The 25191-nt window shown below is 37.3% G+C and overlaps 1 protein-coding gene and 1 pseudogene across 2 annotated transcripts; one reads left to right on the top strand and one right to left on the bottom strand.

Annotated features, from left to right (window-relative positions):
• Window positions 1-182: 182 nt before the first annotated feature.
• On the top strand, window positions 183-19806 carry LOC309799221 (olfactory receptor 10J1-like; annotated as a pseudogene). Its single transcript has 2 exons — window positions 183-332; window positions 18879-19806. The product of its transcript is annotated as an olfactory receptor 10J1-like (transcript).
• A 1956-nt stretch (window positions 19807-21762) lies between these two features.
• LOC309800072 (mucosal pentraxin-like) lies at window positions 21763-24979 on the bottom strand (the record flags this gene model as incomplete). The annotated part of the gene is made up of 2 exons (XM_082613897.1): window positions 21763-22369; window positions 24916-24979. 2 exons carry the CDS (start codon window positions 24977-24979, stop codon window positions 21780-21782), a joined length of 654 nt encoding a protein of 217 aa, XP_082470023.1. The 3' UTR covers window positions 21763-21779.
• Between the last annotated feature and the right edge of the window lie 212 nt (window positions 24980-25191).

Below are 25191 nucleotides of genomic sequence, written 5' to 3'. Positions count from 1 at the left end.
TCCCAGTGTGCCCACAGAAGGCAGAGCACTGCCTAAGCGACCTTCAGAGACAGCAGTGAGCCGTGGCTATTAGCTCGGACTGCAGAGATGGGCATGAAACACTAAGGCTACTGCTGCTGCCACCAAGAATCCTGTGTGCAAGTGCCGGTTACTATCCACACACCCCCGGGAGCTTGTGCAGCATGCCACTGCCAGGGTCCCAAGATCCAGAGACAACCTTCACGGGAGAACACCCAGCACACCTCAGGCTGTTGCAAGTCACGCCAGCCTCTGCCCCCTCAGGCTTACCCCTCATTCCAATTATGACGACCATACCCCTTCCCCCAGCCTGGGTGAGCAAGAGAGCCCTAACCAGCCGCTGCTTTAACCCCCTCCTGTCTGGGTGGGGAACAGATGCCTGAGGGAGACCTACACGCAGAGGCAGGGCCAAAACCAAAGCTGAACCCCAGGAGCTGTGCGAACAAAGAAGAGAGAGGGAAATTTCTCCATGCAGCCTCAGGAGCTGCAGATTAAATCCCCACAATCAACCTGATAAACCTTGCATCTGGAGAATACCTGAACAGGCAATGAATGTTCCCAAAATTGAGGCAGTGGACTTTGAGAGCAACTGTAGACTTAGGGTTTGCCTTCTGCACCTAATTTGTTTCTGGTTTTATGTTTATCTTAGCATAGCATTCAGTGCTTATTATCATTGGGGGATTTGTTTATTGGTTTGTTTGCTCTCTTTCTTTTATATATATTTCCTTTTTCTCTTTTTGTGAGTGTGTATGTGTATGCTTATTTGTGTGATTTTGTCTGTATAGGTTTGCTTTCACCATTTGTCTTAGGGCACTGTCCGTTCATTTTTTTTGTTTGTGTTTTTGTTTTTCTCCTCTCTTCCTTTTCTTCTGAGCTGTGTGGCTGGCAGGGTCTTGGTGGTCCAGCCGGGTGTTGGGCCTGAGCCTTTGAGGTGGGAGGGCTGAGTCTAGGATACCCGACCACCAGAAACCTCTTGGCCCCAAGTAATATCAATCAGCTAGAGCTCTCCCAGAGATATTCCTCTCAACACTAAGACCCAGCTCCACCCAACAACCAGCAAGCTCAAGTGCTGGGCGCCCCATGACAAACAACTAGCAAGACAGGAACACAAACACACCCATTAGCAGAGAGGCTGCCTGAAGTCATACTAACTTCACAGACACTCCAAAACACACCACTGGACATGGCCCTGCCCACCAGAAGGACAGGTTACAGTGCCACCCACCAGAAAACACACACCAGTCCCCTCCACCACGAAGCCTACACAAGCCACTGAACCAACCTCACCCACTGGGGGAAGACACCAAAAATAATGGGAACTACAAACCTGTAGCTTGCAAAAAGGAAACCCCAAACACAGTAAGTTAAACAAAATGAAAAAAATTGGAGAAATATGCATCAGATAAAGGAACAAGGTAAAAACCCACCAGACCAAACAAATGAAGAGGAAATAGGCAGTCAACCTGAAAAAGAATTCAGAGTAATGATAGTAAATATGATTCAAAATCTCAGAAACAGAATGGAGAAAATACAAGAAACATTTAACAAAGACCTAGAAGAACTAAAGAGCAAACAAAAAATGATGAACCACACAATAAATGAAATTAAAAATACTCTAGAAGGAATCAATATCAGAATAACTGAGGCAGAAGAACAGGTAAGTGACCTGGAAGATAAAATAGTGGAAATAACTGCTGCAGAGCAAAATAAAGAAAAAACAATGAAAAGAATTGAAGACAGTCTCGGAGGACTCTGGGACATTAAGCACACCAACATTTGAATTATAGCGGTCCCAGAAGAGAAAAATTTGTCTGAGAGAATATTTGAAGAGATTATAGTTGAAAACTTTCTCCCATGGGAAAAGAAATAGTCAATCAAGTCAAGGAAGCACAGAAAGTCCCATACATGATAAATCCAAGGAGTAACATGCCAAGATGCATATTAATCAAACTATCAAAAATTAAATTCAAAGAAAAATATTAAAAGCAGCAAGGGAAAAGCAACAAATAACATACAAGGAAAACCCCATAAGGTTAACAGCTGATCTTTCAGCAGAAACTCTGCAAGCCAGAAGGGAGTGGCAAGACATATTTAAAGTGATGAAAGGGAAAAACCTACAAACAAGACTACATTACCCAGCAAGGATCTCATTCAGATTCGATGGAGAAATTAAAATCTTTACAGAAAAGTAAAAGCTAAGAGAATTCAGCACCACCAAACCAGCTTTACAACAAATGCTAAAGGAACTTCTCTAGGCAGGAAGCACAAGAGAAGGAAAAGATCTACAATAATAAACCCAAAACAATTAAGAAAATGGTAATAGGAACACACATATCGATAACTACCTTAAATGTAAATGGATTAAATGCTCCAACCAAAAGACATAGACTGGCTGAATGGATACAAAAACAGGACCCATATATATGCTGTCTACAGGAGACCAGCTTCAGACCTAGGGAAACATACACACTGAAAGTGAGGGGATGGAAAAAGATACCCCATGAAAAAGGAAATCAAAAGAAAGCTGGAGTAGCAATACTCATATCAGAAAAAATAGACTTTCAAATAAAGACTATTACAAGAGACAAAGAAGGATACTACATAATGATCAGGGGATCAATCCAAGAAGAAGACATAACAATTATAAATATTTATTCACCCAACATAGGAGCACCTCAACACATAAGGTAAATGCTAACAGCCATAAAAGGGGAAATTGACAGTAGCACAATAATAGTAGGGGACTTTAACACCCTACTTTCAACAATGGACAGATTATCCAAAATTAAAATAAATAAGGAAACAAAAGCTTTAAAAGACACATTAGACCAGATAGACTTAGTTGACATTTATAGGACATTCCAACCGAAAACAACAGAATACACTTTCTTCTCAAGTGCTCATGGAATGTTCTCCAAGATACATCATATTTTGGGTCACAAATCAAGCCTTGGTAAATTTAAGAAAATTGACATCATATCAAGTATCTTTTACGAGCACAATGTTATGAGACTAGATATCAATTACAGGAAAAATCTGTAAAAAATACAAACACATGGGGGCTAAACAATATGCTACTGAATAACCAAGAGATCACTGAAGAAATCACAGAGAAAATCAAGATACCTAGAAACAGATGGCAATGAAAAAAAAAAATGACCCAAAACCTATGGGATACAACAAAAGCAGTTCTAAGAGGGAAGCTTATAGCAATAAAATCCTTCCTTAAGAAACAAGAAACATCTGAAATAAACAACCTAACCTTACACCTAAAGCAATTAGAGAAAAAAGAACAAAAAACCCCAAAGTTAGCAGAAGGAAAGAAATTACAAATATCAGATCAGAAATAAATGAAAAAGAAAGGAAGGGAACAATAGCAAAGATCAATAAAATTAAAAGCTGATTCTTTAAGATAAAATTGACAAAACTTTGGCCAGACTCATCAAGAAGGGAGAAGACTCAAATAAACAGAATTAGAAATGAAAAAGAAGTAACAACTGACACTGCAGAAATACAAAGGATCATGAGAGACTACCACAAACAACTATATCCCCCCAAAATTGGACAACCTGCAAGAAATGGACAAATTCTTAGAAAAGTACAAACTTCCAACACTGAACCAGGAAGAAATAAAAAATATGAACAGACCAATCACAAGCACTGAAATTGAAACTGTGATTAAAAATCTTCCAATAAACAAAAGAGCAGAACTAGGTGGTTTCACAGGTGAATTCCATCAAACATTTAGAGAAGAGCTAACACCTATCCTTCTCAAATTCTTCCAAAATATAGCAGAGAGAGGAACACTCCCAAACTCATTCTATGAGGCCTCCATCACCCTGATACCAAAACCAGAGAAAGATGTTACAAACAAAGAAAACTACAGACCAATATCATTGATTAACATAGATGCAAAAATCCTCAACAAAATACTAGCGAACAGAATCCAACAGCACATTAAAAGGATCATACACCATGATCAAGTGGGGCTTATCCCAGGAATGCAAGGATTCTTCAATATACTCAAATCAATCAATGTGATACACCATATTAACAAATTGAAGGAGAAAAATCATATGATCATCTCAATAGATGCAGAAAAATCTTTAGACAAAACCCAACAACGATTTATGATAAAAACTCTCCATAAAGTGGGCATAGAGGGAACCTACTTCAACATAATAAAGCCCATATATGACAAACCCACAGCCAACATTGTTCTTGATTGTGAAAAACTGAAAACATTTCCTCTAAGATCAGGAACAAGACAATATTGCCCACTCTCACCACTGTTATTCAACATAGTTTTGGAAGTTTTAGCCACAGAAATCAGAGAAGAAAAAGAAATAAAAGGAATCCAAATCAGAAAAAAGAAGTAAAACTGTCACTGTTCGCAGATGACATGATACTATGCATAGAGAATCGTAAAGATGCTGCCAGAAAACTACTAGAGCTAATCAATGAATTTGGTATAGTGGCAGGATACAAAATTAATGCACAAAAATCTCTTGCATTCCTGTACACTAACAATGAAAAATCTGAAAGAGAAATTAAGGGAACACTCCCATTTACCACTGCAACAAAAAGAATAAAATAGCTAGGAATAAACCTTCCTAAGGAGACAAAACACCTGTATGCAGAAAACTGTAAGACACTGATGAAAGAAATTAAAGATGATACAAGCAGATAGAGAGATATACCATGATCTTGGATTGGAAGAATCAACATTGTGAAAATGATTATACTATCCAAAGCAATCTACAGATTCAATGCAATCCCTATCAAGCTACCAATGGCATTTTTCACAGAACTAGAACAAAAAATTTTACAATTTGTATGGAAACACAAAAAACCCTGAGTAACCAAAACAATCTGGAGAAAGAAAAACGGAGCTGGATGAATGAGGCTCCCTGATTTCAGACTGTACTACAAAGCTACAGTAATCAAGACAGTATGGTACTGACACAAAAACAGAAATATTGATCACTGGAACAGGATAGAAAGCCCAGAGACAAACCCATGCACATATGGTCACCTTATCTTTGACAAAGGAGGCAATAATATACAATGGAGAAAAGACAGCTTGTTCAATAAGTGGTGTGGGGAAACCTGGACATGTAAAAGAATGAAATTAGAACACTTCTTAACACCATACAGAAAAATAAATTCAAAATGGATTAAAGACCTACATGTAAGATGAGACACTCTAAAACTCTTAGAGGAAAACATAGGCAGAACACTCTGACATCAATCACAGCAAGATTCTTTGTGACCCACCTCCTAGAGAAATGGAAATAAAACAAAAATAAACCAATGGGACCTAATGAAACTTAAAAGCTTTTACACAGCATAGGAAACCATAAACAAGATGAAAAGACAACCCTCAGAATGGGAGAAAATATTTGCAAACAAAGCAACTGACAAAGGATTAATCTCCAAAATATACCAGCAGGTCATGAAGCTCATTATCAAAAAAACAAACAACCGAATCCAAAAATGGGCAGAAGACCTAAATAGACATTTCTCCAAAGAAGATATGCAGATTGCCAACAAACACATGAAAGGATGCTCAACATCACTAATCATTAGAGAAACGCAAATCAAAACCACAATGAGGTATCACTTCACACCAGTCAGAATGGCCATCATCAAAAAATCTACAAACAATAAATACTAGAGAGGGTGTGGAGAAAAGGGACCTCTCTTGCACTGTTGGTGGGAATGTAAATTGATACAGCTACTCTGGAGAATAGTACAGAGGTTCCTTTAAAAGCTAAAAATAGAACTACCATACAACCCAGCAATCCCACTACTGGGCATATACCCTGAGAAAACCATAATTCAAAAAGAGACATGTACCACAGCATTCACTCCAGCACTATTTACAATAGCCAGGACATGGATGCAACCTAAGTGTCATTGACAGATGAATGGATAAAGAAGATGTGGCACATATATACAATGGAATATTACTTGGCCATAAAAAGAAACAGAATTTAGTTATTTGTAGTGAGGTGGATAGACGTAGAGTCTGTCATACAGAGTGAAGTATGTCAGAAAGAGAAAAACAAATACTGTATGCTAACACATATATAAGGAATCTAAAAAAAAAAAGGCTCTGATGAACCTAGGAGCAGGGCAGGAATAAAGACACAGAGGTAGAGAATGGACTTGAAGACACAGGGAGGGGGAAGTGTAAGCTGGGGCAAAGTGAAAGAGTAGCTTTGACATATATACACTACCGAATATAAAATAGATAGCTAGAGGGCAGCAGCTGCCTAGCACAGGGAGATAAGCTCAGTGGTTTGTTACCATCTAGTGAGGTGGGATAGGGTGGGTGGGAAGGAGGCGCAAGAGGAATGGGATATGGGAATATATGTATACATATAACTGATTCACTTTGTTTTACAGCAGAAACTTGCACAACATTGTAAAGCAATTATACTACAATAAAGGTGTTAAAAAAGCATACTAAAGACATCCTTGACGACTTTTTATCTCCAATTGTTTATCTTTCATGGGAATTACCAATTTTTGTATCTCTTTTTCATACTCTTCAATGAATTCCTATGGTAATTAGTATCATAGAATATTTTCTTTTATGACTGATGTCCTACCAGCTCTATTGAGATATGTAAAATATGTGCAAGATAGGGTCTTCTAATCCTCTTTCTGTATTCTAACCACAGGATATTTAACTATAAATTTAATTAACTTGAAATTCAGTATAATAAAGTCAATAAATGAAGAAAAAGATGAAATTCCTGGTGCTGCCTAATTCTGATCATGTCACATAGCTGAAGAAAAGGGGTCTTCCTTTGACCTACCTTAACAGTCTGTTTGTGAACAAACAGACCTTTCAGAAACTACAAGCAATTTGACTCTCTATGGCACATCCATGGCTATGTACTTGGCTTTATGGATTATTTTGAAATGTGTAATTCAGAATGCGTTGTCAGAATGAAAGGAAAATGAAAAAATGACACAGATTCTTTAATTGTGTGTCACCCTCTTTTCCTCTGGATACCATCATTTACCCCTCATTTCTAGAACTTTATTTTTTCCTGCTTAGAGAATCATTTCTGAATGATTGCAGACACTACTCCCACCCCCTGCTATACTCCTACCATCTTACATCTCTGCTAATTATAAGATATATGTTTCCTGGATTATGACTATTTGTAGTCACATATCATCAACCAATCAAAAGTGAATAGTCTTTTTTCACTGGTTGGAATGGAATGCACACTAGACTCAGAAATAGAGAACCCAGTTTGAATTCCAGTTATACTCAATTTTATTCAATATCTTTCATTCTTGTCCTAATTGACAAAATAAACTTTCATACCAAAAAAAACAAAATTCCATAGAAGAAATGACATGATTAGAAAAGCATTGTTTGCATCACTTAATAAAAAACTGATTTAGCCAAAAGTCATTAAAAGATGAAATGATGAAAGATTGATGGGATCAATTTGAATAGAGCATTAGGCTGTTTCTCCCTGAAACACTGATCAACTTAGCATGGCTGAGAGTAGTATAATCAAAAAATATGTGCCTCCTGATGAGGGTTGACAGATAAAATATGGGATGCCTAGTAAAATTTGATTTTCAGATAAACAATAATTTTTAATATAAGTATGACCCATACAATATTTGGGATATCCTTATCCTTAAAACGTTATTTGTTAGTTATTTAGTATTCAAATTTAGATAGGTGTCTTGTATATGTATATATTAAACCTGATAATCCTACTTGATGTAATGCAAAATTTTAATATATATATAGTATAGTTTAAGATAGTTATATATATGGTTTAATATAGTATAATCTAGTTTATAGTATATATATATATTTAATATAGTTTAATAACTTGAACTTGCATCTAATTTAGCCTTTGGAACTGACTTCCAATCTACAGGAAACACAGGATATAGAAGAACAAATTTAATGGTACAATGAGTAAGTAGATATCCAGAAGATGAAACTTTGACCTGGTTTTTAAACATATCAATGAAATGAAAAAAAAGAAATAAAGACGGGTGGGTGGGGGTGGGGAGAATGGCAGAATGCTCTAGACCAAAGATGCTCAAATGAGGATGATTTTGCCCTTGGGGGATATTTGGCAATATTTAGAGACATTTTTGGTTTTCTCTAATGTAGTGGGGGGAGAGGAAATGATGCTACTAGCACCTAGTAGTTAGAGGCCAGGGGTGTTGCTAAGCATCTTGTAACACATGCAGCAGTCTCCCTCCTCACTCCCCTCTCACCTTCCACACACACAACAAAGAATTATTAGGCCCAAAATGTCAACAGTGCTGCTGTTGAGAAACTCTGATCTAGTCTAAAAAAACTTTAAAGATTTACCAACCACATGTAAAGCACAATGATCATGTTAATCTTGAAACCATACTATAATATGGAGCACTTCTATGATAGAAGGCAAGACAGCTATTTAAGAAGAATAATGTAGAAAAAATTTTATTGATATAGGAAAGGTTCACAATACATTGCTAAGAGAAAAAACAGACTGGATATAAAGAGGTTTGTTTAACATACCCTCATGTTGATAAAAAGGAGAAAGGGCTACAAAAATAAAACCATCCCATTTTTGCCACAAACATAAGTGTATGTGTGTAAACAGACACAAACATATGAATGCATAGAAAAATGATCAGAAAACCAGTCATTAAAATGTTTACAGTATTGATATTTCTAAGTTGAAGATCAGAAGTGATTTGTGTCTTATTTTTCCTTTCCTGTTTTTTCTATAATGAACATATATTACTTTCTTTAATCAGAGGAAAAATAGAATAATTTTAGAAAGAAAATTATTAGTCAAAGTTCAATATCTTTATAGCCATTCCCTTTTACATGGTAGAGCTAAAATGGTTTCTCAAACATCTCCCAAGTGTACAGAGACCATCTTGATGGAGAGGTCATGCTGAGCCAGAAACTCAGCTTACTGGAGTGGAAAGGTACTGCTGTTTCATACTCTCTCCAGAATAAACTGAGAATGAACCAAAGGGAGCATGAGGGATGGGTCTGAAAGTATCTTTTGCCCTTTCCAAATACGGGAGATGGATCTCTCTAAATGGGAGAATTAGGCTGAGACATGTCAGTGAGACATAAGGAAATAGGCTGTAGGCTGAAACTGGACAAGAGAAGCCCCGGCTCCTATAAACTCTCTGCTTGCTCTGATCTTATTTGAATAACTTTCAGGAAGTTGGCTGCTCTCTAATCCTGAAAAAACAAAATTTAGGGTCTTCTCTTTGTAAACTTATCCAGTATATTTATGGTCTACTTGGCTAAAACTTAATGCAGTATTAGTTTGTGAAACCTCCAAAATCCCCAAAGTGAGTAAGCAAATGAACGCATCTCTCTACTACCCAAGTTCCTAACAAAGTCCTTGAGATAAGCTCTAGGGTTCTCTCATCCTTACCTTCTAAGTACCCTGGAGGGATTTTTGAAACAGATGGTCCCAGGAAACTTGGGGTACAGGGATTTGCTCCTCTTGGGAAAAATAAATATCCAAAGCTCCCGAAATTTGGAGTTTAACAGACTTTATTGTTTACCCTGGGCCACTTCCCAAGCCAAAGGAACAAATGCCCCCAGCCTAAGGAATATAGCGATAATTTGAGGTTCTCTCTGATACTAGAAGAGCTGAGTTTTTCTTGCTTTGGGGGTTTTAGCTTTCCCTTTAAATGCCTCTTGAATACATGGTGTTTTCACCTGCTTCCTCTGGATAGAGTTAGCCTTCAGTCTTTTAAAGATCACTATCTGGAAAGTGGCTCCTCCTTCTTATTGCTAAGGTCAGGCACAGCAAGTGGCTGTTGGCAGAACTAAATGAAAATGGAATGCTATGGTATTTTCCAAAACATTACTGTTTTCCCTCTATGGTTTGCAGTATTTTTTGGTGTACTGATTATCATGTTCGTTAATATTATATTTTTTCATACTCATCTTGCTGTGGTAATGGATTCAAGGACATGAAGTTTAGCTGAGACGTTATAATGATCTTGAAATATTTTAAATATTATCAGGCTGAAAAGGAAATAGAAGGTGGGATAATGTGGGATATGGCAAGTTGCAGGGAGAGAGAGATTGAGTCAATAGGAAGTAACATTTTCTAAAAACTCAGGCCACTCAAAAATAGAATTGATGATCGTATATGGATCTATGTAATGAGATAGTATGCACCATTAGAAATGAAAAGAGTGAGATAGACTTACAGTACCATTATGGAAAGTATTCAAGCCTAGTTTTTTTTTTTTTAAAGTAAACTTAGTTTCTTTAAAAAAAAAAAAAAAACAAGAGGATGCTAACTTGTAAGATAATGAATTTCCAATCATTGGAAGCACTGAAGCAGAGTTTGGGGGCTATTTTTGAGGAGTGCTGTGCTTTTAAAATTACTCCTAACTCTAAGGTCCTATGATTCAGTTATATTTAAAGGACGTAAAGCTACCACAAACATGAATTTTTCCACTTTGCTTCCAATTGGAAGCAAAGGCTTGGATAATGAAATGAATAAGATTAACTCCTTTCCTAGGACTGGTTGTCAGGTCTAAGCAGAAAATGATGCGTCTAGAAGGAAACACTTACTTTTTTTAGCATGGAGAGATATTTTTGGCTAAAGATCCAGAATCCAAGGAAACAGAAAGTGGTGTAAAGTGTTGCTTTTTTTCATTGATGTGAATTCCACAGAAGGAGGCTGCCATTTTGTTTCAGTTATCATGCTCTTACCATCCTAGTGTTATCACTCATTAGTTCTTTGCCATCTTACTGAGTCCCCCTTTTCCTGAGGGAGTGGTGGGGGAGGAGATGGAATTGCAGGAATGCACAAGCTCCATTCAGTCTTTTCTCTTCTCTAGCCTAGCTTATTTTTATTTTTCATTCCCCTTCATATAGGTAGGATTGATTTTTCCAGTTACATAAGCTTTGAATTTTATCTTGTTCAGTAATACATCATGAATCTCAGTTAAACAGAAGTGGTTAAAGACTAGCTCGTCACCACATCTCAGATGAAAAGGAACACATATTTTGATCTACATTTTCTCTATATTTTGAAAATATTTTATATTTTTCTGCTTTGCAACATCTGCCCTCATTCTACTACTTTCATCCCACTATAGTAATAGTCAGAAATGGTTCTGTCTTTGTTTAAAATTTTAATATTTTTTTCATCTTGGATTGTCACATTCATTTTTAAAAATACTGCATTAAATCTAATTCATCTTGATTACTGAGTTTTTTTTTTTTTTTTTTTTTGGTTCTCCCTTAAATTCTGCACCCAAGGTGAGGCCTCACTAACCACATTCTTTTTTTTTTTTTTTTTTTTTGCGGTACGCGGGCCTCACTGTTGTGGCCTCTCTCGTTGCAGAGCACAGGCTCTGGATATGCAGGCTCAGCGGCCATGGCTCACGGGCCCAGCCACTTCCCGGCATGTGGGATCTTCACAGACCGGGGCACGAACCCGTGTCCCCTGTATCAGCAGGCAGACTCTCAACCACTGCATCACAAGGGAAGCCCTAGCTACATTCTATTTCCAGCCACTCTTCAGAAAGTTTTTCTTTTTACCAACTACCATCTTTCTTTAAAAACTGAAGATAATTTCCTCTGAATCTGGCCCTTGGGTATTCAAATTTCTATAAAATGCCTGTTCAGAGACTTTAAGTTAGTTGTACATTATATTGTCAACTTTTTCTTCTCCAAGATAAATTAACCCACTACTTTCACCTTTTCTCCTCAATCCTCTGCAGCCTCGTTAGAAAGTTCCATTTTGGAAAAGAATTTAACAGTCTTGTTTTTGTGTTTAGAAGAGAATAATTAAGAAGAGGGTCTTGAATATATAGAAAGCATAAAAAGAAAATTAATTTAAGATAATTCATTACCCAGAAAAAAATATTTTTAGCATTTTGGTATATTTACTTCCAGGCTTTTTCAAAGGCATGGGTGCCATTGAATGTGTTTCCTTTCTTTGTTAATTCCTTTTTGCCTTTTCTTTATTTTTACCAAATTATGATCTATTTATCTATGTACTATCTATCTAATGTATTTTTCCATATCAGCCCTTTTAGACATATAATGGCTGCATAGTTGCCAGCAGATGGATATGTTTTAGTTTATTTAATCATTCCTGTATCCATTTACATTATTTTTGGTTTTCATTATTATAAATAATATCATAAAAATTTCTTATATATATATATATCCTGATACATATCTCTGATTATTTCCTTAAAATAAATACTTGGAAGTGGAAAATCAAGCCAAGGAAAATGGACATGCATTGTCACTAATATGCTAATATTTCATATACTTATTTAGACAGGTCCAAATTTTTCCACTTTTCACAATGCTTTTCAGTTTTTCCTAATATGATCTCATTCCCAGAATGAGGAAAATGCATTAATTATTTTTAATAAAAGCAAAGCAAAACAAAAAGTTTATTCTTCCTCATCAGCTTTGTAGTCATGATGCTTCTCAGGTAGTTGTGGTGCAGAACAAATTACACTGGCTTTAAAATTTAAAAAGTGGATCAAGGACTTAATAATTTTGGACAGATCACCTAATCCTAGGTGTCTTTAGGTTCCCCATCTGCAAAATGGAGATAATTCTTACCTAACATATGGGATAGTTATGCTGTTAAATAATATAGATAAAAACTCTTTATTAACTAAAAGTACCATAAGGGACTATTATTGTTGTTGTTATTATTAATTTTATTTTTATTAATGAGAACTTTCTGATCCTCAGTAACTCCCCAGTAGGGAATAGAGAGAGATGTGCAAACTGGTTTCCCCAAAGATACATGTTGATAATTCTGAAGGAATCAGAGAAGAGTGTTCAGAGTCAAACTACCTGTGAAAATTCAAATCTAAGCACAAGGTAGAAAACACACAGAAATACACACCATCCATGAGACCAGTTACTGCACAGCACTAAGCAATTGAACTACACTATAGAGAGCTTGCATTGATCAGTTGTATTTAGTCCTGAGACTTTCTGGGCAAGAGGAGACTTGAGGTAAGTATTGAAAAAAAAAGAAATAGAGGAATGTGGCTTGTTAAAACATAATGTGTATGTGTGTGGGAGACAGGGGCAGTCAGATTGGAAGCTATTCAATGATTTGTGAAAAGTGTTCATGAATGGTGCAAACAAGTGGAACAGAGAGAAAGCAAAAACTTATGTCTTGTTGTAACAGAGAGCATTGCCTTCTTTGGCAATTTAGCAGGGAAGATGTTTGGGAAGATGATAAAACTGTGCCTTAAACAAAAGTAGAAGGGTTGTGGGCATAGTTGGAAAATTTGTTTTAGGTAAAAAAATCTGAAAGTGTAAACCATGAGAAAATTTTTTCCAAATTTAACTATGGGTTTCCTATTTATTTAGCCTCAGTTTTCCCCTAACACCAATGTTCTAAAACACCAGAAAACTTTTTCCACACTTCACATAGTCTTCCTTCCTTCTACCTTATACCATCCCTATTCATTCTTTTGCATAAATCCCCATACATGAAATTGTTTCCTGATTGTGCTTTTCTTTTTTGTTTGTTTGTTTTTTGAATTTTATTTTTTTATACAGCAGGTTCTTATTAGTTATCCATTTTATACATATTAGTGTATATATGTCAATCCCAATCTCCCAATTCATCACACCACCACCACCCCACACAACCACTTTCTACCATTTGGTGTCCATACCTTTGTTCTCTACATCTGTGTCTCACTTTCTTCCCTGCAAACCAGTCCATCTGTACCATTTTTCTAGGTTCCACATATATGTGTTAATATACGATACTTGTTTTTCTCTTTCTGACTTACTTCACTCTGTATGACAGTCTCTAGATCCATCCACGTCCCTACAAATGACCCAATTTCACTGCTTTCTATGGCTGAGTAATATTCCATTGTATATATGTACCACATCTTTATCCATTTGTCTGTCAATGGACATTTAGGTTGCTTCCATGACCTGGCTATTGTAAATAGTGCTGCAATGAACATTGGGGTTCATGTGTCTTTTTGAATTATAGTTTTCTCTGGGTATATGCCCAGTAGTGGGATTGCTGGGTTATATGGTAGTTCTACTTTTAGTTTTTAAAGGAACCTCCATACTATTCTCCATAATAGCTGTATCAATTTACATTCCCACCAACAGTGAAAGAGGATTTGCTTTTCTCCACACCTTCTCCAGCATTTGTTGTTTGTAGATTTTCTGATGATGCCCATTCAAACTGGTGTGAGTTGATACCTCATTGTAGTTTTGATTTGTATTTCTCTAATAATTAGTGATGTTGAGCAGCTTTTCATGTGCTTCTTGGCCATCTGTATGTCTTCTTTGAAGAAATGTCTATTTAGGTCTTCTGCCCATTTTTAGATTGGGTTGTGTGTTTGTTTGTTTGTTTGTTTTTAATATTGAGCTGCATGAGCTGTTTATATATTTTGGAGATTAATCCTTTGTCCATTGATTCATTTGCAAATATTTTCTCCCATTCTGTGGGCTGTCTTTTTGTCTTGTTTGTAGTTTCCTTTGCTTGGCAAAACATTTTAAGTTTCATTAGGTCCCATTTGTTTATTTTTGTTTTTATTTCCATTACTCTATGAGGTGGCACAAAGAAGATCTTTCTGTGATTTATGTCAAAGAGTGTTCTTCCTACGTTTTCCTCTAAGAGTTTTATAGTGACCAGTCTTACATTTAGGTCTCTAATCCATTTTGAGTTTATTTTTGTGTATGGTATTAGAGAGTGTTCTAATTTCATTCTTTTACATGTAGTTGTCCAGTTTTCCCAGCACCACTTATTGAAGAGACTGTCTTTACTCCAATGTATAAACTTGCCTCCTTTGTCATAGATTAGTTGACCATAGGTGTGTGGGTTTATCTCTGTGCTTTCTATCCTGTTCCATTGATGTATATTTCTGTTTATGTGTGTACCATATTGTCTTGATTACTGTAGCTTTGTAGTATTGTCTGAAGTCAGGGAGTATGATTCCTCCAGCTCCATTTTTTTCCCTCAAGACTGATTTGGCTATTCGGGGTCTTTTGTGTCTCCATACATATTTGAAGATATTTTGTTCTAGTTCTGTAAAAAATGCTATTGGTAATTTGATAGGGATTGCATTGAATCTGTAGATTGCTTTGTGTAGTATAGTCATTTTCACAATATTGATTCTTCTAATCAAAGGACATGGTATATCTTTCCATCTGTTGGTATCATCTTTAATTTCTTTCATCAGTGTCTTAAAGTTTTCTGCATACAGGTCTTTTGTCTCCTTAGTTAGGTTTACTCCTAGGTATTTTATTCTTTTTGTTATAATGGTAAACGGGAGTGTTTCCTTAGCTTCTCTTTCAGATTTTTCATCATTCGTGTATAGGAATGTAAGAAATTTCTGTGCATTAATTATGTATCCTGCAACATTACCAAATTCATTGATTAGCTCTAGTAGTTTTCTGGTAGTATCATTAGGGTTCTCTATGTATAGTATCATGTCATCTGCAAACACTGAAAGTTTTACTTCTTTTCCAATTTGTATTCCTTTTATTTCTTTTTCTTCCCTGATTGCCATGGCTAGGACTTCTCAAAACTATGTTGAATAATAGTGGTGAGAGTGGACATCCTTGTCTTGTTCCTGATTTTAGAGGAAATGCTTTCAGTTTTTCACCACTGAGATGACGTTTGCTGTGAGTTTGTCATATATAGCCTTTATTATGTTGAGGTAGGTTCCCTCTATGCCCACTTTCTGGAGAGTTTTTATCATAAATCAGTGTTGAATTTTGTTGATAGTTTTTTCTGCATCCATTGAGATGATCATATGGTTTTTTTCTTCAATTTGTTAATATGGTGTATCACATTGATTGATGTGCGTATATTGAAGGATCCTTGCATCCATGGGATACATCCCACTTGATCATGGTGTATCATTTTTAATATGTTGTTGGATTCTGTTTGCTACTATTTTGTTGAGGATTTTTGCAACTATATTCATCAGTCATATGGGTCTGTAATTTTATTTTTTGTATTATCTTTGTCTGGTCTTGGTATCAGGGTGATGGTGGCCTCATAGAATGAGTTTGGAAGTGTTTCTTCCTCTGCAATATTTTGGAAGAGTTTGGGGAGGATGGGTGTTAGCTCTTCTCTAAATGTTTGATAGAATTCACCTGTGAAGCCATCTGGTCCTGGACTTTTGTTTGCTGGAAGATTTTAAATCACAGTTTCAATTTCATTACTTGTGATTGGTCTGTTCATGTTTTCTATTTCTTCCTGGTTCAGTCTTGGAAGGTTATACCTTTCTGAGAATTTGTTCATTTTTCCAGGCTGTCCATTTTATTGGCACAGAGTTGCTTGTAGTAGTCTCTTGGGATGCTTTGTATTTTTGTGTTGTCTGTTGTAACTTCTCCTTTTTCATTTCTAATTTTATTGATATCAGTCTTCTCCTTTTTCTTGATGAGTCTGGCTAATGGATTATCAATTTTGTTTATCTTCTCAAGGAAGCAGCTTTTAGTTCTATTGATCTTTGTTATTGTTTTCTTTGTTTCTATTTCATTTATTTCTGCTCTGATCTTTATGATTTATTTCCCTCTGCTAACTTTGGGTTTTGCTTGTTCTTCTTTCTCTAGTTTCTTTAGATGTAAGTTTATATTGTTTATTTGATATGTTTCTTGTTTCTTGAGGTAGGCTTGCATTGCTATAAACTTCCCTCTTAGAACTGCTTTTGCTGCATCCCATAGGTTTTGGATTGTCATGTTTTTGTTGTCATTTGTCTCTAGGTATTTTTTGATTCCCTCTTTGATTTCTTCAGTGATCTCTTTGTTATTTAGTAACGTATTGTTTAGCCTCCATGTGTTTGTGTTTTTTACTTTTTTTCCCTCTAATTGATTTCTAATCTCATAGTGTTGTGGTCAGAAAAGGTGCTTGATATGATTTCAGTTTTCTTAAATTTACCGAGGCTTGATTTGTGACCCAAGATGTGATCTATCCTGAAGAATGTTCCATGAGCACTTGAGAGGAAAGTGTAATCTGCTGTTTTTGGATGGAATGTCCTATAAATGTCAATTAAATCTATCTGGTCTATTGTGTCATTTAAAGCTTGTGTTTCCTTATTAATTTTATGTTGGATGATCTGACCATTGGTGTAGGTGAGGTGTTAAAGTCCTCCACTATTATTGTGCTACTATCAATTTCCTCTTTTACAGCTGTTAGCATTTCGTTATGTATTGAGGTGCTCCTATGTTGGGTGTATATATATTTATAATTGTTATATCTTCTTCTTGGATTGATCCCTTGATCATTATGTAGTTTCCTTCCTTGTCTCTTGTAACATTCTTTATTTTAAAGACTATTTTACCTGATATGAGTATTGCTACTCCAGCTTTCTTTTTATTTCCATGTGCATGGAATATTTCTTTCCATCCCCCCACTTTCAGTCTGTATGTGTCCCTAAGTCTGAAGTGGGTCTCTTGTAGACAGCATATATATGGGTCTTCTTTTTGTATCCATTCAGCGAGCCTGTGTCTTTTGGTTGGAGCATTTAATCCATTCACGTTTAAGGTAATTATAGATATGTATGTTCCCATTACCATTTTCTTAATTGTTTTGGGTTGGTTTTTGTAGGTCCTTTTCTTCTCTTGTGTTTCCCACTTAGAGAAGTTCCTTTAGCATTTATTGTAGAGCCGGTTTGGTGGTTCTGAATTCTTTTATCTTTTGCTTGTCTGTAAAGCTTTTGATTTCCCCATCAAATCTGACTGAGAGCCTTGTCAGGTAGAATAATCTTGGTTGTAGGTTCTTCCCTTTCATCACTTTAAATATGTCATGCCACTCCCTTCTGGCTTGTAGAGTTTCTTCTGAGAAATCAGCTGTTAACCTTATGGGAGTTCCCTTGTATGTTATTTGTCATTTTTCCTTTGTTGCTTTCAATTATTTTTGTTTGTCTTTAATTTTTGTTAATTTGATTACTGTGTGTCTCTGTGTTTTTCTCCTTGGGGTTATCCTTCCTGGGACTGTGCACTTCCTGGATTTGTGTGGCTATTTCCTTTCCCATGTTAGGGAAGTTTTTGACTATAATCTCTTCAAATATTTTCTTGGGTCCTTTCTCTCTCTCTTCTCCTTCTGGGACCCCTATAATGTGAATGTTATTGCATTTAATGTTGTCTCAGTGGTCTCTTAGGCTGTCTTCATTTCTTTTCATTCTTTTTTCTTTATTCTGTTCCATGGCAGTGAAGTCCACCATTCGGTCTTCCAGGTCACTTATCCATTCTTCTGCCTTGGTTATTCTGCTATTGATTCCTTGTAGTTTATTTTTCATTTCAGTTATTGTATTGTTCATCTCTGTTTGTTTGTTCTTTAATTCTCCTACGTCTTTGTTAAAGATTTCTTGCATCTTCTCTATCTTTGCCTCCATTCTTTTTCTGAGGTCCTGGATCATCTTCACTATCATTATTCTGAATTCTTTTTCTGGAAGGTTGCCTATCTCCAGTTCACTTAGTTGTTTTTCTCAGCTTTTATCTTGTTCCTTCATCTGTTACATAACCCTCTGCCTTTTCATCTTGTCTATCTTTCTGTGAATGTGGTTTTTGTTCCACAGACAGCAGCATTGTTGTTCTTCTTGCTTCTCTTGATTATGTTTTTATATCTTTTACTTATAGGTGAACAGCAGTCCTCATTAACCAGACATCCATCTGGAGCAGATCCTTATTATTTCCTTCTCCTAGAAGTCCCCTGCTCAAAGCACTGGGCACTGATGTGTTCTGACTGCTTGGCCTAAGTCTCCAGCTTTTGGACATGGAATTTCTCAGTGAAGACTGAGAACCATACAGTGGTGAGTGATTTTATTTTCTAGGGTTTTACCAGCTTTTATGAACACAGCTCATCCTATTTGTGATATTTCTTACTTTGTACTTTTTAACCTTGGCTGGCAATGTCATCATTGTGACAATTATCAGTATTGATCGCCACCTTCACACACCCATGTACTTCTTTCTTACTATGCTTTCCACTTCAGAGACCTTGTACACATTGGTCATTGTACTCAAATGCTCTCCAACCTTGCAAGCCTGAGCCAACCCATCTCCTTGGCTGGCTGTGCCACCAAGGTGTTCTTTTTATAATCACTTTGGCCATCCACAAGTGCTTTCTACTCACAGCAATGGGATATGACCACGATGTGGCCATCTGCAACCTCTTGAGGTACACAGTCATCATGAACAAGAAGGTGTGTGCCCAGCTGGTATGGGGGGCCTGCAGCATTGGCCTACTTGTAGCCACAATTCAGATTTCCTCTGTGTTCAGGCTGTCCTTTTGTGACAGAGAGACAGCCCATTATTTTTCTTACATCCACGCAGTTATGAAACTCTCCAGCGCTGATACCACTATACATGACATAATTAATTTCCTTGTCAGCTCACTCATTATTGAGGTGCCCATGGTTTTGGTCTTCATCTCTGGTGTCTTCACCATCTCCACTATCCTCAAGAACACCTCTGCCGAGGGCTGGAAGAAGGCTTTTACCATCTGCACCTCCCAACTCACTGTGGTCATTGTCCACTATGGCTGTGCCTCCATGCCCTACCCCAAGCCCAAATCAGAGATCATGAGGGATCAAGACCAGCTGATTTCAATGACTTACACCGTTTTTACTCCTCTCCTTAATCCTGTGGTGTATACTCTAAGGACCAAGGAGGTCAAGGATGCCCTTCACTGTGCTGTTGGCAAAAATCTCTTGCCTAGGATCTTTGGTAGCTTGATATATACTCTATCATACTCTGGGTATTTTTTTAATCACAAGAAAAATTGATCCTATAATTCTTCCTCTACTCAGAGAGAGCTGCAAAATTTGGTGGTAAGCTTGCATTAAAGAATTGAGCTTCCCTGACTTGAATTCTGTTTTTACCATCATTCTCCCTTACCCTCTATTCATTTGGGGGGTTACCACCAGGGATATGGTCAGATGCTCCTTACAAAGTGGAAAGCCAGTAGGGAATAATAAACAAGAAGATGACTGATTGTTTCCACTTTGTTAATGCCAGAAAAGTGGGCTGCATAACGCCTGTTTGAGGTGATAGGTTGAAAGATCACCCTAAATGTCAGGTAGATATTGAGCTCTAAAACTTCAGAGATAACATGGTCAGTGGACAAGATTTGTGAAAAGCACAGTTAAAACCACCTTTCCGACTTATCATCACTTTCTCCTTTGGGCAATGACAAGAGTAACAGACTCTGACATTCCAGAAGAAATATTACCAGCTTAAAACATTCTCACCTGCCTTGGAGACCCATGAATTTTTTCCCCCAATTTTGCTGAAGCTCACATTAGGACTGTTTCCTTGGTGAGTTTTGTATATTTACATGTGAGTAAGTAACTTGTCACACCAAGCAACTGAATGTCACTGCAGTTATACATGCTTTCTCTGGGAGTAATGCCTATGCCATAATGTATTCACAAGTGTAGGGCTGGCTTTCTGAAGATCTGTTTTGAAATTAAATTTATTAAGGAAATTTCCTGGTTGTCCAGTGATTTGGACTCCACAATTCCATTGCTGGTGGGCCACGTTTAAACCCTAGTCAGGGAACCAAGATCCCACAAGCTGCATGGCCCAGCCAAAAAAAAAGAAGGAAATAAATGTATTAATACCACCTCTCAAGTAACCCTAGCTGTCTCAGATCTGGAAATTAGCCTGTGATTTTCATTCACCTCTATGTGGAGCCTGGGCTGATGCCTGTGTCTTGCCTTTGCCCTCTTCATTTCTATTTACATTGATGAACTCATTTTCTGTTAACCGTTGGGTACCTCATTCAAACTGAGTTTAAACTCTTGCCTAAACAAGAGTCTGGGAGTCTCCTAATTCTTACTGTTATTGCCTTCTGAAGGGGAAAATTGTATTGATTTGTGAAAAAAGTTTAAGACTTTAGGATGATTTGGCCTGGCATTCAAAAGAGGCAGAACTTGCCAAATGTCTTCCAGTCCATAAAGGGCTGATGTTAAAATAAATAAATAAATAAATAAATAAATAAATAAATAAATAAATAAATAAATAATCCATGTCTCCCACCCACTGTCCTTCTTCTGCTTGAGGACAGTCCAAGTGTCCCCAATGAGGATGCATTGAAATTGCCTGCCAAACAAGGGACTTGGGACTCTCTAATCATACCAGGGTCAAGAAGGGAAATCTTCATGCTTATGGAGAATTACCTGCAGGAATATAAGCTTTGCCTCCCTAGAGGAGCCACCTCCAAGAGAGTGAATGTGAAGAAGAGCCTCCAAGGTAGTTAATCTTTGCCTTTATCTGGGTTCCCTGAGAACACCTCTGAATCCTTTCCAGGTTAGGTTCAAGGGTAACAGTCACAACCTTGCTTCCTGAGAAAGCCCCATTGGAGATTTTCTATTCGGGGGTCCTGCTCATGATAGTAGCCCATTCTTGAAAGGTCCTTCTCAGCAGTCACATGATTTTTATAGATTGATGAATATTTTTGCACTCAGGACCCCCATGGGGAATCCCACAGCTATACAGGGCTCTAGAAGATTGACACCCATACTGAAAGCAGCGTGTTCCCCTGAGTTCCTATAGTTTGATGCTGCAGAAAATTACGTAACATGTGCAACAACAAAGAATGTATATTAAAGGTCCACCTAGACCTTGTGTCTTTAATGTAGTTTACACCATCTTAACAGAGCCAGAGAAATGGAAATCAGTGTATTTAATTTCAAAGAGAATGTGTGAGTGACTATTATTAAACACAAATCATGTCTGAAGGGAGTGAGGCTTACACCTACAACTTGGGCTTTGCCACCACATAGCCCCTAGCTTTATAAATCAGGGCCCGCCAATTCAAGAGGTTGCCATTGTAACAGAAGGAGCACACATTCTTTAAGGGGACCACATGATCCCACAAGGACACATCCCAGATCTCCCCAACAAAGGATTGTTTTGCATCAAAACGTCCCCCAAAGGAATCCTGCTCCTGTCCCAGGATGATGCTTGCCTCTGCTCCCAAAGAGTACCCTTTCCTCAAACCCTTCCTCCCCATGGGCTTCCCACTCACCCAGAGTTCAGCAATCCCAGAGGGAGACTTCCAGCTGGCACAGAGATGGATTGGGGCATAAGGAGAGAGGGGGACCTTGAAAGTGACCCCGGTGTTCCCAATGTACAGTTTGTACTCTCCTACTTTGTCGACAAAGAGAAGCAGCTCATTGTCTGTAGACCTAGTGCTGTAGGAGAAGAGACTGTAAGAGCGGGTGAGGTCTGTGGAGGCTTTCAGGCACAGAGTGAAACTTTTCAGCAGTTTCTTCACCCTGGGGATCAGGGACATATGGGCTTTGTTTGATTCTTTAGGGAAAATAAACATCTTCCCTCTCAAGTCTGAGAAGAAAATAAAACAAAAAAACAAAACAAAAAAACCAATGTGACAAAAATTCTATCAATTATTTTGTTCGATTTACTCTCACTATGGATCATGGGCAGCTTCCTGATAGAGTATATACAGTGTTTACAAGGTGCCTGTAAGTGCATTATCTCAGTGATAGTATAAGCAAAATGTTAGTGTTAAAAGGCAGGTTTTGCTACAGTTGTCCTGATAGAAAGATAGAAAGAGGAATTAAAGATGTCCTATAACTCCCACTCTCATCTTCTTTCTAGGTTTCATATGGGTAGAACAGCAAACACCAGTGTAGAAAATGAAACACAGGGTACTTCCCTGGCGGTCCAGTGGTTAAGACTCTGCACTTCCAGTGTAGAGGGTTCCATCCCCAGTTGGGAAACTAAGGTCCCACATGCTGCGTGGTGCAGCCAAAGAGAAAAAAATGAAAAAAAAAAAAAAAAAAAGAAACACAGCTGACTCATGGAGTGTAATGGTTAAAGTATGTAGCACCCCATATTCTCCCATTGCTGATCATATTCAGAGATGTCAGTGATCTAAATATCTCCATACGTGTGGTGTGTGACCTTTTCAGTATACAAACCTGGAGCAAAATAGCATGGTTAGCCAGAGAGTGGTGTTATGAATAACTTATAACTGATAGTGATATGATAGAGAAGTGGGTGTCTCAAACTTGAGAAGCTGGGTTTGGGCTTATTGGGTACAATAGAAAGGGAGAAAAAAAGGGTGCCAGGACATTAAAGCTTTTTATCTGCTAATAAAGCCTAACTATTTTGTAGCACTTATGCATCACAAAGTAAATTTTTCCCTTTAGTTTGATGTCATCCTTATACCCATTTCATAGATGAAGAAACTGAGGGTCAGAGTTCAGTAACTTCACAAAGGCAATTCAGTTAGTTTGGGAGAAACTTGTTCTCTACTTAAAGCCCAAGATTCTTTTAAAATTTCATATTTCCTCTCATGTGACCGAGACTAAAGGATTGAGAAGGATCAGAGAATGAACACCCTAATACCTGTAATAACCTCTTTTTCTAATAAAAGTTGCACATCCCTTCTTGTTCTCTCAGGTGAGAGGTAATGGTGTTCCCAAGTAGTAAACAAAGCCAGCTGTCCTTTCTCTAGCCCTGGGGCTTCCTTCTGCCAGGCATGTCCTTACTCATCAGCATCTGTAGTGGTTTTAAGAATATGTCCGAAATAATTCTCCTCTCCTGGATTGTAGGCTAACTTGCTGCTAATGAATAGAATACAGCAGAACTGAGGTAAGTGACAGAAGATGAGATTTTGAAAAGACTGTGCTTCTTTTTTTTTAGCTGTTTCCAAGTTTTATTTCTTTTTTAAAAAAATTTAATTTCGTTTTTATTTTATATTGGAGTATAGTTGATTTACAATATTGTGTTGGTTTCAGGTGTACAGCTAAGTGATTCAGTTATACATATACACATATCCATTATTTTTCAGATTATTTTCCCATATAGGTTATAACACAGTACTGAATAGATTTCCCTGTGCTATGCAGTAGGTCCTTGTTGGTTATCCATTTTATATATAGTAGTGTGTACATGTTAATCCCAAACTCCTAATTTATCCCTCCCCACAGTTTTTCCCCTTTAGTAACTATAAGTTTTTTTTTCTATGTCTGTGAGTCTGTTTCTGTTTTGTGAATAAGTTCATTTGTATCAATTTTTTTTTAGTTTCCACATATAAATGTTATCATATATTTGTCTTTCTCTGTCTGAGAAAGGTCTATCCATGTTGCTGCAAATGGTATTATTTCATTATTTTTAATGGTTGAGTAATATTCCATTTTATATACATACCACATTGTCTTTATCCATTCATCTGTCAATGGACATTTAGGCTGCTTCCATGTCTTGGTTATTGTAAACAGTGCTACAATGAACACTGGGGTACATGTATCTTTTCTAATTATAGTTTTCTCTGGATATATGCAGCAATGAGATTGCTAGATCATATGGTAGTTCTATTTTTAGTTTTTTAAGAAAGACTGTACTTTTGGGCTGGGCCCTTTCTCTCTGTTAGATCATTCACTGTTGGAGAATCCAGCTGCTGTGTCATAGGCTGCTTGATAGTAAGGTCCATATGGCAAGGAACTAAGGGAAGCCTCCAGCCAACAGCCTGTGAACTGAGGCCCTCAACCCAACAGCCTGTAAGAGCTGAATCCTGATGATAACCATGTGAATGAGCTTGGAAGCAGATCCTCCCCAAGTCGAGCCTTCAGATGAGAGGACAGCTCTGGTTGATTGACTGAAAACTTATGAAAGACCTTGAGTCAGAATCATCCAGCTGAGCTATTCCCTGATTCCTGACCCATAGAAAGTATGAGGTAATAAATGTTTGTTGCTTTAAGCTGCTAAATTTTAAGGTGATTTGTAATACTGCAGTAGATAACTTATAACATCCTTCATTCACATCTTCCTCAAACAGCAACCCCAGTAGTAACAAAACGTACTGTACTCCAGTTCCCCTGGGACTTGGAGAAAACTTTATCCCAGAAAGGCTCAGGACCTACCTTTCTGTGTCATACCGTCTGAGAGAAAGGTGAGAAGCAGGACACCCAGAAGAGGCTTCTCCATCCTATGCTCCTTGGGTCTTCAGGAAGAGTGGGAGGAACAGCAGTGGTCCTACCAGTGGAGAGATGCTCACTGTTTGACTTCTTATATTGTGCTTTTAGAGGCACAGCCTTTGTTCCAGCAACAGAAGGCAAAGCTATAAATGGTAAATATTGACTGAACCAGGATAGGATTTGGAAACAAATTTATTTACTTTCTGGTCTATTGCTTCAGTT

Source organism: Mesoplodon mirus, assembly GCF_964341445.2.
Source record: "Mesoplodon mirus genome assembly, chromosome: 3".
Taxonomy (NCBI): domain Eukaryota; kingdom Metazoa; phylum Chordata; class Mammalia; order Artiodactyla; family Ziphiidae; genus Mesoplodon; species Mesoplodon mirus.
This window is presented reverse-complemented; position numbering and strand designations above follow the sequence as displayed.